The 18299-nt window shown below is 31.8% G+C and overlaps 3 protein-coding genes across 5 annotated transcripts; all 3 read right to left on the bottom strand.

Moving 5' to 3' along the window:
• Window positions 1-205: 205 nt before the first annotated feature.
• LOC139089517 (homeobox-like protein HDP1) lies at window positions 206-3442 on the bottom strand. The gene is made up of 3 exons (XM_070639072.1): window positions 3147-3442; window positions 3001-3070; window positions 206-2780 (listed from the first exon to the last, which is right to left on the bottom strand). The coding sequence occupies exons 2-3, from the start codon at window positions 3053-3055 to the stop codon at window positions 283-285; spliced, it is 2553 nt and encodes an 850-aa protein (XP_070495173.1). The 5' UTR covers window positions 3056-3070; window positions 3147-3442; the 3' UTR covers window positions 206-282.
• Window positions 3443-5732: 2290 nt separating this feature from the next.
• On the bottom strand, window positions 5733-11883 carry tadr (torn and diminished rhabdomeres). Of its 3 annotated transcripts, none has more exons than XM_070638931.1 (9): window positions 10926-11883; window positions 10655-10800; window positions 8702-8896; window positions 8558-8634; window positions 8327-8476; window positions 8041-8195; window positions 7442-7833; window positions 6822-7367; window positions 5733-6753 (listed from the first exon to the last, which is right to left on the bottom strand). In XM_070638931.1, coding segments are annotated over exons 1-9 (2040 nt in total). In that variant the 5' UTR covers window positions 10928-11883; the 3' UTR covers window positions 5733-6376. The 3 variants fall into 3 exon arrangements, with proteins under 3 accessions (XP_070495032.1, XP_070495033.1, XP_070495035.1); XM_070638932.1 differs by having other exon boundaries at window positions 6822-7364; XM_070638934.1 differs by having other exon boundaries at window positions 8702-9011; window positions 10655-11883.
• A 299-nt stretch (window positions 11884-12182) lies between these two features.
• On the bottom strand, window positions 12183-18291 carry LOC139089453 (uncharacterized). Its single transcript, XM_070639000.1, has 3 exons — window positions 18072-18291; window positions 12585-12758; window positions 12183-12486 (listed from the first exon to the last, which is right to left on the bottom strand). Exons 1-3 carry the CDS (start codon window positions 18089-18091, stop codon window positions 12336-12338), a joined length of 345 nt encoding a protein of 114 aa, XP_070495101.1. The 5' UTR covers window positions 18092-18291; the 3' UTR covers window positions 12183-12335.
• Between the last annotated feature and the right edge of the window lie 8 nt (window positions 18292-18299).

Below are 18299 nucleotides of genomic sequence, written 5' to 3'. Positions count from 1 at the left end.
ATGCTTGTCCAGTATTGATTTTTTTAGTGTACTGTAATTAAGAAAAACTGAGGAAAAATCAAAGCAGGAAAACTGTAAACAAAAGTGAAGTTAGCTGCAGAAATTCAAATTTGAAATTGCCGTTGACATTTAAGTAATTCCAAAAAACGGAAATTCAACCACGTGCTGCAATAAAAATACTGAGAAAGTAAGTAACATCACTAAATAATACTTCGATTAATGGTTTATTGATGCAATAACACACACAAATAAATAGATAAATAAATAAATTAAGCTAAACTATCAACATGATGGCGAGCAGTAGCGTGAATCGGAACAGAATCTAAGATTATTGGTACATCTCTTATGAATTCTTTTCATGCGTCCATCGGTACCTTTGAAGCAATGCCAGTATGAGAAATCATCATTAGGATCTGGTATATTTCCATCGGTAATGCATTTCACCTTTTTGGGTTGACTTTTTCTTCTATTGGATTTGGATACAGTTACTCTTTTGGTACTTTTAGGGCGAGTTCTCTTAGTTTGCTTAGGTCTCTGCATTACTGGCGCTTGTTGGACTTGTGGCTGCTGATAATAATTAGGTACATCTTCTACTTGATCATAATTATTTTGAACTTGATTTCTTCTATTGTACATTATTTGCTGTGATTGCTTTTTAACCATATTGGCTATACGTTCGACTTTCTGAGATTCTCGTTTAGCTTGTTGCAGTGCCTTCTGAGCTTCAGCATAATACTTTTTATTTTTAAAACTTCCAGTGGTTCGATCCTGAGATTTTTTACATTCCTTATACATACTTGAATCGCAATATTTTGTTTGATCATTAAATGCTGTAAATTCTGGACATGTATATGATATAACTTCCTTAGTTTTTGCATTGCAGACATAATATCTAAAGCAATCTGTCTGATTAATTTGTCGTGCGACAGCATACGTGCATATAAGTCCATCAGTAGCATCCTTTGGCTTCTCTTCCTCACTTTCATCCTCTAACAAATCGTCATCAAATTTCTCAGACTCGTCATCACTTTCTTCGTGGAATACATCATATTCATCATTTCCATACGACACTTGTGGTGATGAAAAACTTTCTTTTCGATATGGATTCTTTTGTAAATTGTATGTGTGATCTACAAAAGGTGCTGATGAATCACTCACGAATGGTCTATTTCCGTAATATGCACCATTATAATTTGAAAATTGATTGAAATTATTTTGTGGATTTGGACTGTATTGGTTGTTTTCTGAGTATTGATAGTAAGACTGTGGATTGTAATATTGCTGATAATTTTGAGGGTTGTAAGGCGAATAATTATTTGAAGGGTATTGCTGTTGATATTGTTGTTGTGGATCATAATTTTGGTAATTTCCTTGTTGACTCTTTACATTATAAGATTGATCGCCGTATTGATTACTAATTGGTTGAGAAGTTTTGAGATTGTGCCGATGATGATGATGATTATTATTGCTTATTGGTGGGGCTTGATAGGGACCTAAATTACTAGCTATTTCGGGATGTACATCTGTATATAATTCACCATAGCTATTCTTAACTAATGGTGACTTATATTGAGGAGTCGTTTGGTATATGTCGTTCGTAACTTGTGGACGTTCGGTTGTAATCATAGATTGATTAGGAAACTGTCCATAATAATTTTGTACATTACTTTGTGGTGGAACAATTGGGACTGGAATTGCGTAGTAGATTGGATGTGTCGGTTGATGATTGTCTTGACTGCTTGAAATCTTTTGTGAGACCATCTGCTTTGATAGCTCTAAAATAGTTTTGAGGATGTCTTGAGACAAATAAGGCTGATTTTGCTTATTAGTATTATCACTTGTAGCTGGGACATTGAACATAACAGAACCTTCAGGGCGATTAACTACAATTTGATGCGTTCCAATGCCTTCAAGTCCTTGGCCATGTTTCAATTTAATTTCAGTTATTGGCTCCTTGTTGATGTAAAACATTGGCTTTATTGTTGGAGGTGTTGTGTATCCCATTGGCAATGTCGTCAATCTTGAATTTAATGTATTTTGCAGATTTATTATTTCCGATTCAATTTCTGGATGAACTTTTCCATCTGCAGGCACTGTCGTTTTACCATTCGAATTATATCTGTGATTTGGTGGATTTGATTGAATTTTTTGAGTATCTAAGTATGAGTTAATATCATCAGCCGATATGTCGCTAGTTCTTTTAGGAATATTCTGAACTAACTGTGTTAATCTCTGAACTTGAGTCGTAATCATACTTGCAGTGGCCGATGATGGAGTCACAAAACTTATTAATTCATCATCTCCACTGGATTCTGACGTATCTTCACCACTATTTTCATCATCGACATTTCTTGACGTTGCATCAATATTTCCAAAATCTTTATCACCATCAATGATTTCGAGGAACTCGTCACTTTCTTTTCTTACAACATCATCTTCAGCAGCTTCTACATTTGCCTCAGTTTGAACTGATTCGGAATCTTTATTATTTTCAAATTTATTAGAATCACCACTTTGAGCATCGTCGTCGTCAACTTCACTACTCAAATTACAATCCCAATTTTCAGGAGCTATGGCACATGATTTGTTGTTGTAAACAAATATAAAGAAAATTGCGGGAAATTTCAAATTTCTTAAATTTTTATCATAAATTAGTCCTTCCTGGCACGTTAAAGTTATCCACGATAATGAGTTGGAAGGAAGTTTAATACACTTAAAATATTTATTGCATTCAGTTTTATGCGGTCGTGTTGAATCGGGACAGTTAACTTCGCGAGCATCTGAAGATACACACAGAAAATAATATTTACTTTTGAGTTGAACCACTTTCTTATCAATAGAAAATAATATCGAAAATCAGGAGGTCCTCGGTTTGAATAATTTGGATTTTTGTAGGGAAATTTTCAAAAATGCCAACAATTCGAGTTGAGCTTTTGAAAATTGATGTGGCCAAAATTTATTCAAATCGAAGACTCCCAGGATCGAATATTGAACTCTCACCGCAGCTCACAAAACACAAAACCAATAACGCTAAAAGATGTTTTGTCTTCAACATAATTCGTCTGTTAAACTGATAGATTTCATAAACAGAAGTAAAATGATTATTAACACTTGTAAAAATTTAATTGAATCTCTAATTCACTTACAACCACACAATTTTGAGGTTAGACACTTAACAATAAGTCTTTTAAATATTAGAAGAAATTTCTTCTCTCAATATTTCATGAGTTTGAGTACTTTCTTCGTCAAAATCTAAAAAATGAATGATTCCAATATTCTGCGTTTTTCAATCTGCATAAATGAGATTAAGTATGGCATTCTCTTTATGCCCCCGAACTTGAGCGATGAAAAGCGAGAATTATTCGATAAAAAACCGAAAGAAATTGAAAGAAAATTTAACAACTACCAGTTTGAGCATTATTATCTATGAATTTACTTTAAATTAACAGCGATACGAGAGTTTCTTTCTGGGATAATTGAGTGAGAAAATGTTATGAATTAAGCAAGCTCTCGTAGAAGGAAAGAAAAATTTTTCTACGACGACATTCTTTCACTGCTTTTTCTGTTTTGTCAATTGATTAACACATATTGCGTACTTTTAACGATGACTGGTATGCTAATATGGTCAGTTTGGATCTCATTCTTTAATGGCTGAAAGATTTTACTCTAAAATTATTTGTTCACATTTCTCCCACTGTTTTTACCTTTATTTGATATTATCAATCTCTTATAATGTTCTAAGCAATATATTCTATGTCACTTAGATCTGTTAAGTCTGTTTTTAAGATGACAAAACTCTTTAAATCGTTTAAAATTTGTAAAACTTTAATTCAATTCTTTCCTAGCAAAACTTTGACGTTGTAAACAAATATGAAAAAAAATGCGGGAAATTTCAAATTTCTGAAAAAATAACGTTTATTGTCTTCAATTGGCACAAATTCTTACCATACCAAAAGAGACATTTCATGAAGTCATGTCTTAATTTTCAAATTAAGAATGCGCCTCTAATAAATGAATGAACAAGCATTCCTTGCTTCTATTTGTTTGCCATTAGAAGTGGAATGACTGCACTGCGTAGACATAGATACATTTCATGAATATTTGGAGTAATTTCATTTTTTTCAACAATAAAAAGAGATAACACATTAAAAGGAATAGATTGTTGTCACATATCAAATTGCATGTAAATCATTTCCTCACATGCCTTTCACTTTTCGCAATATTTGTTCTTTCCATTTGATTTGATTCGGAAAGACGAGTCAGCAGATTAGAAATCATCACGCTTGATCTGATGGAATATCATAATCGTAGGTCTTAATGAGATTAAAAAGTTGAATTTATATTTGAATGAATATTTGAGACACAAAACGATTAGAAATGGAAATTTTCATTAAATTGCTAATTAACTAAACATGTGACTGCTCTAAATACCTTAATATTCGTAAATGAAACTTTTCCTGGTCTCATTTTTAATGAAAATTGAAATTAAAAGCTTCTTTTCGTATATAATGTATTCAGAGTAGCTTGTCGTACCTAAAGTGTCGTTCTTAAGTGATGTAAATTATAAAGGCAATAGGATCCATCCTTAATATTGAATGTAATATGTTAATGACCCTCTTACCACTTACCTCATATCAATTGATAACTTACAAGTAATTAATAAATTATAAATCAATAATTTTTTAATAAGGTGGTACTTTTATTACCATTTATGCTCGAGCATTATCTAAGGTCCAATGATTTTTTTCATACTAAACGTGTTGTGTATTTTAATTTACACGTTGTAATGGTGCTGAAATATGCAAATCAATTATTATAACTTTTACTTTCTTTCAAATAAGTAAGCAAAAGCATTAGAGAGGAAAAATTTCTTACCTGCCTTTAGTTCCAACAGTTAATTGATTCATGAACAAATTAAGATGTTTGCCTATGGCGGAGTCGATGATTTAATAATTTGACGAGGAAATTTATTTCTTTATTCTAGTCTGGTTCCCCCAAAAAAATAATTCGTGCTCAATTATTTTAATTTCATAATTTTTCGACAAGCTTGTTTCTATGTCAAGTTCTTTACCTTATTTGCATAGTCTAGGTAACTTTTTATTAAGATTGCAGAGGAATCAAATGAGGTAATTGACTTTTACTTTGGTTCATTAAATGTTAGTTCTGTATTGCTTGTGGGCTATTTTTAAAGTTTAATGAAGACTGAAAAAGGTAAAGTGGGGTAAAGTTATTTTCATCTACATCAAACATGAAAAGGATTGACTTTTAAATCGTTTTAAAGATGTTTGGTAACGAGGTCTGTTGCCAGAGAGTTGAAGAACTCATGGAAAAGAAGCTTTTAATTAAGAAAGTATTACACATGGTGATGGGAATTGCTATGCGGTAGTTCAGCGATGGAGATAGCTTCACGTGTCATCTGAGGGAGGCTGGGTGACACAACTGATCTGTAAGACCAACTAATGTGACAAAATATTGCTTACTTGGTGCCAATTGAACGCCGAGTTCTGCATCGAACTAATCTAACATTGACCACGTGTTCTGATTAGTTTCTATTGTGCTTTCCATTATAATACCTGAAGAATAAGACCTACATTCTCAAAACAGCGACAATCCATCAAACAAAGATATCAACCAGAACAACCTTTGTAAGGATTACTCAAAAAATCACTCAAAAACTTCCAAAAAGTAAACTTCCGTTAATCACAAAGTAAATAAAAGTACCTCCAGTCATATCTGTCTCAAAATACTTTTTTTGGAATTAAAAGTTTTTATTCAAAGTTTTTTTTGTTTCCACTTACAAGAATTGCTTAAAGGAACAGAAATAAAAATTTCATTGCTTCTTAAATGTAAAATCTTTTTATAACATTTAGAAAAAAAATTGACATTGTTTAACATTAATTTCAACTTCGTGTTTCATGAACACTCATGAGTATCCATTATTCGCATTATGGCTATATACTGTCACAATAAAATCGATAAAGTATTGAAAAATAATTGAGATTTTCTCTTTTATAAGACATTTTCGTTTCATAAATCTTTATCTATCTAATACTGTCCCAATTTCCTTTTCCGAAAAAGTTTCATCATCTTCTCTTGGGTTCCTTTACATATGATGTCCATCAAACAATTGTATCCATCAATACCCGACCTTTATCGCAGCACTTTTCCATTCTTGCTTAGTGCCACGTGTTCGTGAACCCTACCCATCCCATGCAAACCTTATATGTCAACAACCCCCACCATAAAACTATAGCTATACGCATTATTGATTTTACATCACAATGTTATAATAAAAAAAAGTTTAGTCAGTCCATTCCTCAACCGTATCTTCTTCATAGTACTCACTATCAGATTCTGATTCACTATCAATATGATGTCATCTGTACTTTTGTACGTGATTAACTACCGATAGTCCTTTCGGTGGGTTTTTGATTCTAATTGATGTAGCAGCCAAGCTATTGCTTGATCCATTTGGAATGATGTGCTCTTCCATGACAATTGTTGTTTGTGCTGAACTATGTGGATAGTCTAAGCATAAACAACAAAATATGTCGCATTTTATTAGTGACTGTAGAGATAGAATGATTCCAGATATAAACCAAAATATGATAGCTAGCCAGCTATCAAACATTATGGAAGAAAGTAGAACGGAACTGGTGTATATGAATATTATGCACGTAAATGATGATGGTGTTGCATGCGAAGAAGAATATTTGGGTATCCATATCATTATGAAACTTATGATTAAAATTGCTGGAAGTAGCAGAAAAAATGGAATTAGAATATTAAGATATGATAAATGGATTCTCATAAATTTTTACCTATGGAAGAAATTATAATATAAATTAAATTTTCATTAGTTGCTCCATAGCATCCACAAATACATGTTGTGAATATTATGGCTATACACAGTATACTAAATCTCCATGAATTTATTGTGGGTAGTTTCAACACTGTATCCTTTAAGCCTGTTGTAGAAATCTTTATTTTTTGTTGGAACTCCTCAACAATACTATCAATATCCTCTTCTTCCTCAGAGGTCTCCGTATCTAGCTGTTCAGCCTTCATTATACAATCTATATCTGACGTTGTCGTATCACTTAATATTGACGATTCCGCATTACATTCTTCGTCGTATTGTGCATTTCGAACAACAGGTGATGATGGTTCTGCCAGTAAAAGCCATTCACGCTCTTCCTTTTTTGAATGTTTCTTATTCAACTTGTTTATTGACTTTGATAAGCTTTGACTGCTAAGGGACGGAACAGCTTTATTAAGAAACCATGTTGCTGATCTTTTCGGTGCCGTTGACTTCGGGGTCTTAGAAGTTCCGGTGTCGAGACGACTGTATGCTAATGTTGAATCTTCTGGGAATTTAAACGAAAATTTATGTTGGTTTTTATTGTGAACGAAAAGATAAAAATAAGCAAACGGAACTCACGTTTTGTCTCTGTAACTTTTGGTCGGTGTGGAGAATATAAGAAGAATATCGCAACTAAGATTCCATGACATAATTGCGCACCGGCAATGATGAATGTTAAGTTTTGTAGAGGACATGCGAAAGTTAAAATTGCAATTAAACTGCCAGATAAAAAAATGGCTAACGATGGATTGCCAGTCTCGCGATTCTCATATCCAATTTGTTTTAATAAAATTTTCCATTCAGATGTGGCAAGCCGTACAATGATATTAAATGTTTGGGGAAATAATTCAAGGAGAATTCCCGAACATGATATTATGTACAAGCAACTTATCGCTGGAATCAATTTGTGGAGATTTTTTATTTCCAATATTCGTAATATTGGCACCGTTTCGTAGTCATGTGACGACTTGCTATTGAAATGAAAATACAATGTATTATTACAGCATGTAGGCGCAAGGATATATGACACAATGAATTTGGGAGTTCTCAATTTTAATATTTTAGGTTAATCAATTATTCAAACCGAGGACCCCCATATTAAATGAATTTAAAGCATGGAAACAACATCAATAAAATTGTAAACAAGATTAAAATATGGAAATGCTGAAATTACACACCTAATTGTTATCAATGTCGATAGACAGCCAGCTATTAATAAAATGGACAATAAAATAGCAAAGGATAATAAAGCAGCTTTAATTTTCGGATGTCGTTCGCCTGTTGGTAGGCTATTCGGAAATGACATAATAAGCAACGCAGAAGCAGATAAAATCTGATTGTGCAAATAAATATAAACGGAACAAGAAATGGAAGTAAAAAAGAGAACAGAAATGGTCATTATTAGTGATTTTAGTGATAAAATGGAAGCAATGCTAGGTATTAATAAGAATTAATTAATCTTACACCAGACATATCATGTGGAAAGAGTCCTTCATGATTCCACGAGTCCGTACTTCCACGGACGTACGTTATAACAGCAATTAGAGCGGATATACTGAGAACGCCTGTTATCATCAAAATTGTAAAGATTTTGGAGTTCTCTAATCCCATAATCTATCCAAAAATAAGGTACAAGGCATAAGACATAGCATTAATAAATTGTCAGAAAATTTTTCAAGGTTATGTATATCTTACAAACATAAATGAAACGATGAACACAACAACAACTCCACAAACGTCAGGCCATGGCTCACTGAGACTAGAGTTGCGTCCTTGAAAAGTTTTTTAGAATGAAAATATGAATATTTTTCAGCATGCAATCACTCGTGTCAATCTTACCTAAAATGTAAATTCTTATTAAACCTCCAGACATCGCGTCGAGACAATATGATATTGTTCTTATTATAGCAGCATCTGTTGCCACAAGAACCAAAAGTTCCATCCATAATGCCATGAACAGACATATGAAATCTAACCGCTGACTTGCTCTTAGATACGGAATTTGAATTTGATTTAGTCCATTTTTGCTGTAAACTGGATGAATGATGAAGCAGGTATGCATGCAAAGTAATTGAACGAGAAAAACTTTTTAGAAGCCTTTTCCCATCCACTTGATAAGGGTTCAACGGATGAATAAAAAAATATCATGCTGAAAATGATTGTTAGGTATTCAGCAATTTTTCCCATTTAATTTGTGCGATTGAACAGAAAATAATGTGAACCCCAACATAACAACCTTTTTTTTATTATTGTTCTGTTGCTTTCTGCTAACCTCAATTTAATGCAATCAATCAAAATATCAATCACTGACTTGTTGAACGAAAAAATTTTGTTGTTTTACATCACATTGAGATACGCAAATATCAGTCAAAACAATGGTAAACAAGATTATTTCTTTGAAAGAATCCGGGAGTCCTCGGTTTGAATATATATTTTTATTTGAAAGAAATACTGCTAATGACGAAGGTATCGATCATTATCGATGTATATATGTCTAAATATCAAAATGAAGCTACTAGTGGAGGACAACACTCTAATCTAAGGGGAAAATGGATAATTATTTAAACCGAGGACCCCCAATCTAGTACGAACATATTCAACTAAAAATTGTAAAGTATCTTGTTTGTAAAATAATATGATTTGATATGTAAATCTCCTTGGTTACTATGCAATACATATGTTTCTGACAATAAACTGTATTTACATCTCAAAAAACCTGGAAAAGAATATGTTTTTGAAGCACTACAAAAGAATTTTTTGAAAGCTCTCTATTGTACGACAGTAAATACTGTATTATTCATCAGCTATGAAACAGCACATTTTAATTGAAGTAAAAGGGCGAGAACCCTTATTAAGGACATTTCTTTCAATTAAGAAATTCTTTAAATTTTTACTTAATTGTGCTTTGTAATGGAAAACATTAAGAATCATGGGACATGTTTGCCTTGGCAACCGATAAGATGAAATTTAAACTGTTTAGTCTTTAATTTTATTCTCAAAATAAACAGTTCAGTGTTTTGTATCCTTTTTAGTAAGAACAAATATTTATGCTTTATTTATCAAAATTCTTGGGGCTTCTATGATGGCTTTAAGGGTTACGAGTAAGCTCAGCTTTTTGGCTGTTCAAATTGCTTTTTGATTGTTTGAACCCGGATCAAATTCTTGACTTGAAAATACTTTTTTAGATCCTCAATTTTGACATTTATGATGGCTGAATGTTTATAGAACAATTCTGTCAAAACATCTTAGAGGCAACAATCATCATGTCTGGGTTTATGTTGACAGTAAACAACCTTCCGGGTATTTTGAATTAGCTTTATTGCCATTCAACAATGCTCAAGTGATTCTTAGATAAAACAAATGGATAGCAGTGAGCACTCGAGTAAAATCCAGTCATTAGTTATCGCCTTTAAATGAGCTTGTGATAAATTGCAAACAAATAAATGCACGGACGTATCTAGGAGATTTATACATTATCGTATCTAGAATATCCTGTTTTATCATTATATTAAAGCCACCTTGTCATAACGATCATTTGAGATTTAAATATTATTAATTGTACATAGTTGTAAACCCCTTTTCGTACAAAAACTCAGTTTGTATTTGAATTCTAAAGAATAAACATCGCAAATTATAATTATATGCTACACGAAGCATCTGAATACATTCCTGACTATATAGTATCAATGTAAAGTAGAACGACAACAGCGTGTTCAATGTGGTAACAAGTTAATCAGTAAATATTGCATTACACTACATATAATTATCGAAATAACTAATCATGACACCTACCCATTAACAAAGAACTAAGCATCGCAAATCCCGCAGCAACAAGTACGCACAAACTTCCACTTTCATTATATGCGATTAAATGTGTTAATATGATAAGACCAAAACACCATCGACCGAAAGTTCCACTTGGTATATTTGAGAGCAGCCTAAAATGTCGTTTATATTCATTTAAAATAGACAAAAGGAATTAAAAGGAGAAAATTTATAATGATGGAAATATTTATTGTCTCGTGCATGGTTGTAGATGAAAATTAGAGATTAGAATGCTTACATATCTGAATATAGGTTTTCACCACCAGACGGTCTTTTTATTTTTACAGTAAAAAATCCAATTTACATAAATAATTCTTTCCTTTTTTTGGTTTATTGTTTTATGGCACGCAATGAAAAGTTGCGCGCAAGGGACAAATCAAAGCTCGAGGCTACTAAAATGGTTAATTTCATGTACAATAAATTTCACCACGGGTGGAACTCTTATTTATTCCCTGTAGCCAAAACACAGAATATTCATTTACTATGTATTGTTTCTTCTATTATGAGAAAATTGGCAATCAGTGACGTTTTCCTTCTTATTGCGCCTTTGTATATATTTTTTTCGGAAATTGGAACAATCTTCTTTCACTGTGAATAGATTAGATAAAATTACACATTCCACGAACTTTTTCGGTATGGCTTCATCCATCAATATTTAAGTAATTATCAATAAATTGATTCACTTCTTGTTCCTGTACACGACTTTACATTTGAAATGTCTTTCGTTAGCACTAAATACTAATGTATATGAAAATTCATTGATTTTTAAGGAACTAAAACCTATTTTATGGCATAATGCAACATGAATTAATTTTCTTTATGCTGCGGTAATACACAACGTCCTATATGTGGATGAAATTTTCAATTAAAAATGAATTTTATGTACTTTCTCATTTCTTCCACATAATGACACGAAAATTGCACATTCAAAAAGGAGTAAGCAAGTCTCTTTTTATATTTTTGTGTAAAATCGATCAAACACATCCACATTCACTCGTGTGAAACTTTTCTAAAGCTCTTTAGCGGCAATACATCACTAGTTTTTATGTAAATTTACTTATCGACAAAGAACTTTGTATATGTTTTCCTTTCCTTCTCCCCTTTTTCACTGCATTAAATTTCTACATCAATAAAAAATGAGTAAAAAAACACGATAAGGAAGCAACTCGAAAGACTTTCAGTCTAGACGTGGCGAAATGTTCGAGCAAACTAAAAATATATTTTTTTCATCAAAATCTGAATGAAATGTTATCTACTGGAAAGCTTGGCGAGTGTTGTGCATATGCGCATTGATGAACTGGAAAGCTTTCGTCTTTTGGTGCCATGTGCTTTTACTGTAAACAAAACTTCGTAATGACATAGAGTCGTTCACTTATGACGTTTTGACTTCATGTATATGAAGGTCCATTGAGTTGTGGCAACCCATGTCCTCATGCATTTAATTCCAATCTTAAAGTTACATCATTTGTGAACGATCCCCATGACACATCTTAGATTTATATCAAAAATAGTAAAATATTTTATTATCCACACAATTTATGACTAAAATGCTGGATTGTGTACAATTATGCTTAATATTTACAAAAAATACAAGAAATTAAATTTTATGGTACATTAAGTGGCATTGCCTAGGCAGCAATGATTATGACTACGCGTATGGATACTCATCCCGCGAAACAAAGCCAGCATGTGTTAACAATTTATAAATCTCTTTTCGTGGGACTGCATCAGCAATTCTATTTTCGACAGGTTGTTCGCCATACGCTAGCCAACTATGTCTTGCGAGATATGCACGTACTCTAAAATTAATAGCAAGATTGTTATTATTAATAAAATTAAGCCACACATATAGGAATGTATTTCTAAGATAATTATTGGGTTTAAACTGTAAGCTTACCTTGGAGTTTTATAAAATGGATTTTTCAAATAGCTTGGATATTGTGACTCGATTGCCTCGTTCTCCAATACAGCGGGATGAGCATAAGGCTGTGGAGTGTGGTGTGGACGTGCAAAAATATTTGTTACAGTTGCCAATAGCACTATTACTAGCGGTAATGCAATCCTTGATGTCCTTGAAAATGTAAATGAATATTTAATAAAACAAATTTATTTTTGTGCTATGTGCTATAGTTCCATACAGAAATGCATGACGCAAGTTCAATGTTTATTTCAATTTATTTTTCGTTTAATATTTTTGCTTTCAGAAGAAAATATTAGCACACCTACTGTGCTTATTAAGGCACATGAATTGCTGTTTTGAACCATTTTTATTGATCAAGTCAACAAGGTATTTAAAGTCTTTGATCAAAGCGCAATAACTTCCGAGGTTGTTATTCTAACAAGCTGTTTAAGAATGCTTGAAATCTCCTTGAATTTGAAGACTGCCAATATCATGCAAATGAAATTTTGAATGGCACTTGAATATTCAATTATGTTTGAGATGCAGAATATAGCTATTTATATCTTTTTATGGATTCTTAACATTTCAATCCAGATTCCATATACAAAACTTAAGTTCCGTACCAAATAGACAGAATAACCATGATCCAGTTACCCAAAATCCAAACAATCCAAAACCACATTATTTACAATAAAATGCAGCACAAAGGTCTATAAATTTAATAATATTAATTATTACCTAACAATGAGACATTTACAAGATATCCATTAGAAATGTGCAATTAATCTAATGCAACGTGCTGTTATTAGCTCATTTCTATGTCTATAAAAATACCTTTTCATACATTTAATTTTGAAAACAGCAATATATTTTATTTCCGCAAATGAATGTTTAAAACAAGCAAAATGAAAGGTGTAAACTCGATGTAAAATAATATAAAAATCGGTATTGCTCAATAATGAACCTGTTTTGTTCATTCAAGACGACCATACTCATGATCATAATAGATTTTATTATGGTAGATTGTTGTTATTTCTCTTCTGTCCACAAGGCATACATCATTATTATGTCTACATATTTAGAGTGAATGCTAAACAAAATTTATCTCTATAAATCAGTGAAGTTGTCAACCATAAAAAATTAACCTTGTGATGAACTGACCAGCATCAACAATAACATCTTTAATTGTGTTTTCTTTTGTTAATTAAATTGTTGTTTATCAAATCTTTATGATTATGATGCAATGGAGAAAAGTTTATAACAATCAACACTTTGTTGTTACTTCCTTTACGATGACTTTTTGTTGTTTGTCACATTTTCATTAACATAAAATTTATCTGCTGAACTAATGATTGTTTCGCATGGAAAACCACCGACTAATCTAATTTGATGTCGTTTAACAGCACATAATCGTGTATTTTGCGCTATGATTACCTTTTTAATGCTAGTTTGGCTTACGTTTAAGGAAATTTATTATTTAAGGAAATAATATCTAAACGGTCATTTTAATTTTGGATTATTCAGACACCTAAAAACATCTGACTTCCCCTTTCTTAGTTGATTTACCCTTTTCATTGTTTATTAAAAATTAGAGTTTACTGAGATTTCAAAGACAAAACATCATCTAATTTATTTCAACGAGAGCATAAATTCGACCCAAATTTAAATGAATCATATCATTTATAGACATTTGCATTCAAAATCTTCATGAAAACTGGAAAGAGGAGAAAAATCACCGTCCGTACATAAAATTCACAAAATGACACAATCATAGCATGCTCTGCATACTCAATTAGATGTCAAGAATTTATTTAAAGCACTTGAGAGAATTTGCACTCATAAAAAGTAACATCAGACGATAAAAATGTCCATAAAACATAACATTTGAGGAGATTGTATCAAAAATTTTCTGAATCGTGAAACATCAAAGTAAAGCTTATAAATGTGCACGAAGTAAATCCTTCGGCATGCTTTGAAATATTTCTTCATCATCATCCGCACAGCCTAATTGTTTCGCCAAATAAATTGTAAAAGGTCCATAAACCAAAAAAGAGAAGAAGCTGTCATAATGAATAACTACAAAATGTAAATTGAATAATAGAGACATAAAGCATGTTGATTAAATCCATATTATTAATTTAAATCACGACTTTTATTGCCAACGGTTGTAAAATAAGTGGAAGAAGGTATTAAAAATGAAGCTTTATTTTTAAACTTATTGACACACGATAATTGTTCATCATAGTCACATATTTGCAATAATTTTCCAATTATGATACTTCGCAATCATGATTAATTATAATGCAAATTGATGCAAAATAGCATAATCATCGTTAAATGAATTTTAATATATTACTTATGCTTATTGGTGCCTAAGGGTATTTTTTCATGGAAGTCATCAGTGGTGTACTTTAATCAAATGTAATGAGCAGCTATTGTACGCTACTGAAAAGGCCAAATGAAATTATCAAATCATCATTTAAGTTGCTCAAGGGAATAATTGGCATATTTAAAGAAAGTAGATGCTGTGCAGTAACAACAGTAGCCTTTATGCTTTGATATTATTGCGACAAAATTCATGTTATCTCACATTATATGAACGCCTTATGGATATTGATTTAATTGCAATTTTTATACTTTTTTTATTAGTCTAAGTAAGCAGGTATTATAAAATCAGCTGGCGGTGTTACGCTATGATAGTTTTGCCATGCGAATGATAAATAGAGTAGAAGAGAAATAAACTTATTTTATATCATGGAAGAAAGGTTCATTTAAATGTGCGACGCATTAATTGAATTACAAAATTAACTCTTTAGTGCTGCAAAATTTCCATATTTTTACGATTTTTCTTGGCATTAATTTAATTTACCGTCCGTGTTTACATACAGTGCACATCTTTTCAATAACATAAAACTGGATATAACTTGATTCGTATGCGAGCGAAGAACGCGCATGGATGCGGAATATTACATAATTTTTGTGCACTATTCAATTTCAATAAGCGCTCCGTACACATTTTATATCATTCATTCTGGTTTTATTTAATAGATGAAACGCAAAAAATAACAGACATATTACTTTCATCTCTCTTCTTGCTGACTGCCTGTATATTATTACTTCACTTTACTTTTATTTTGTGCATAAAAGTACGTATCATGATGCGAAGCATACGTCTGATGACTGATGAAATTGTTAGATGCAATATTCAAGAAAATGTGTTGATTGTTAGGTATGAAAGTATATCCATTATGTATACATAGTTGCATGATTCAAATGACACGGAATTAAACTAAATTAATGATTAAATTTTACCTCAAAAATAGACCAAAATCGATTTATTTCTTAATCCACAAAATATTGAATCGAAAGTAATTGTTTTGGCATTAAAGTCAGAAACAAAACATAAATCAAGCAATGCCAATAAGCAATCAATTTGTAATTAGAAAATTGCTTCTTATTCACGTCTGTTTATTTTATTAACCTTTTTTTATGTCAATAAAGCTGCGGCTTATGGATGGTGAAAGAACCAAATTATTAGCAATTATTGATCAATGCCATCGTCAATGTCATGTAAAAGTAAAGTAATAATATTGATGACACTTGAACTACACAGGTAATGTACTTTTCATGATCATGATGATTAAGCTTATGTCGTTTATGTCACTGAAGTGTACGTCAAACTTTTTCAACATAAATTGGCTAAATAATCGGCTTAAGGGTTCATTTCAAGTGTTGTCTACTTCGACATTGAAGGTGTCGAGTGCCTTCAGTTCTGAATTTAGAGTAGTACTTAGGAAATGTAAATAATCCAATTAAGTATATGGTCTTCCTGCCTTATTCAAATAAAGAACATAGGTAAAGCATGGAATAGAGTGTTAAGAGACAACTCAACCTCCCCTAAGTCAAGTCTCTAAGCACTTCCATCCAAAACACTAGACATCACTTGTTCATGACCACTGAGTATTATTTACCGAAAGGAAATGAGTAGCTGTCTCGAAATGATTTATTGATTTTGATGATGATTGGTATCATCTTACTGCGTAATTTAAGACATAATCAATAATTACGAAGGATCGTGAGAGAATTAACTTGTATGCATCTGAACTACTGAATAACTAAGGCATGCATCATACTTAATTATAGTTTCTTTATGTTCTCTAGTTCCTTAACCCCACAGCATTCCATTCTATTTCCACATCACTTCCATTATACAAAATTAACTGACTAATTTGTAGGAAGGTAAAAGCTCTGTCGTCAACAAAGCCATTATACTTATTATACTTTGTGTAGCAACCGTCATCTTTTGGCCCCTAAGTTAATTTGTGCATTGACAACAATTAAAGATATTTTTAAACATTTGCCAAATATCAATTGACATAAATATTTAATGTCCATTATTATGGAAATGACAATAATAATGTACAAGTACCACAATGTTTTCATGTTTAATTTATGTACGCATTGAAGGTATTCTCGTGGCATTGTTTGCACAAGAGAGCAACAAAAAAAGATTAAGCTTGACAAAATGAATGAATGCACAATTACTAATTTATGGTATGAGTTCATAAAATCAACATCTTATTACCCACTTTACACTTTTCTGCAATTATAAAAAATATATTTCAAGTTCATCCGATGAGAGCTTCTTTTGTGGCTGTATTATTTTCTTCTATTATTATCTATGCTTTAATTTATTCAATTAATGAATGGCATGTACTTAAATGATAATTTTATGTGCTTTTGTACATTCAATAGGCACACTTTTTGGTGTTTATTCAAATAATCGCCTTAATCTCTTTACTTACAAAGCATATTGACTTAATATTTCATGACAATTGGGCTCTTAAATGGACCGAGTCGAGTTAACTTTTGAGTAGTCATTTGCCAATATCAATTTCCTTGTTTATCTATCATCTCAATTGGAGGTTGGCAGATTTGAATTGCAGTTTACGTGATATTAGCATAATGATATTGCTGTGCTTACTAGAACTTTATAAAGCTTTACTGGTCGATTTTTTGATTGAAAATCTTTGCGTCTTTTTTTACTGAATGCACTTTTGATGCAGAAATTTTTTACTGGATGCACTTTTCAAGATCACGAGAATTCGTGGGAAGAAGCTGTTGACAGAGACATATTGCATTTGGTATTTGAAATTTTCAAAGATAGGGTTAGTTTCAGGCAAAATTTGTGGAAGGCCATGGACCACATTTGATCTGTACGGTCAGCGAAGTAATCTTTTAATGCACTTTTAATCCAGAAATATTCTACTGAACACACTATTAAACCCAACATTCCGCGTCTTTTCTTACTGAATGCACTTTCGATGTAGAATTGTTTTACTGAATACACTTTTGATGCAAAATTTTTGCGTCATTTCTTCTTGAATTCATTTTTGAAGCAACAAGTTCAGATTAGAACATAAAACTAAGCCTGTCGTCTGCATTTCTGTACACAACTTCACAACAATAATTCCATTTACTCACATTTTTGATAAATTTACCATTGTTGTAAGCACAGTTTAAATAAAAAGCCAACAACTTGTGACAGTTTTCAATTATTAGGGAAATAATCTTGTCGTGTGTTCACTATATTATGCAATATAATTGTTTCAGTTAATCCAAAAATAAGAGATTAAGCAAGTCACAAAATTACTACTTTATTTCACTGCTTTTAACTTTTTATTTTGCTTTGCATCGCATGAAGTCGCGCGA

Source organism: Chironomus tepperi, unplaced genomic scaffold, assembly GCF_022539635.2.
Source record: "Chironomus tepperi strain 1889 unplaced genomic scaffold, CSIRO-AGI_Ctep_v1 contig_177, whole genome shotgun sequence".
In the NCBI taxonomy this organism is placed as follows: domain Eukaryota; kingdom Metazoa; phylum Arthropoda; class Insecta; order Diptera; family Chironomidae; genus Chironomus; species Chironomus tepperi.
The sequence above is the reverse complement of the archived record's forward strand: the minus strand, read 5'-3'. Positions and strand labels throughout refer to the sequence as shown.

Excerpts from the sequence above, each read along its gene's own strand:
- LOC139089517 (XM_070639072.1), bottom strand. The coding sequence starts at position 3,055 with ATGTTGAAGACAAAACATCTTTTAGCGTTATTGGTTTTGTGTTTTGTG. Across the intron at positions 2,781-3,000 it reads TTTGTGTTTTGTGAGCTGCG|ATGCTCGCGAAGTTAACTGT; the intron begins GTGAGAGTTCAA and ends GTGTATCTTCAG.
- tadr (XM_070638931.1), bottom strand. Across the intron at positions 8,897-10,654 it reads GCTTAGTTCTTTGTTAATGG|TTTACAGCAAAAATGGACTA; the intron begins GTAGGTGTCATG and ends TCATTCATCCAG. Across the intron at positions 6,754-6,821 it reads TATTATAATTTCTTCCATAG|CAATTTTAATCATAAGTTTC; the intron begins GTAAAAATTTAT and ends TGCTACTTCCAG.
- LOC139089453 (XM_070639000.1), bottom strand. The coding sequence starts at position 18,091 with ATGGTAAATTTATCAAAAAT. Across the intron at positions 12,759-18,071 it reads ATGGTAAATTTATCAAAAAT|GACATCAAGGATTGCATTAC; the intron begins GTGAGTAAATGG and ends TACATTTTCAAG. Across the intron at positions 12,487-12,584 it reads CCATTTTATAAAACTCCAAG|AGTACGTGCATATCTCGCAA; the intron begins GTAAGCTTACAG and ends TATTAATTTTAG.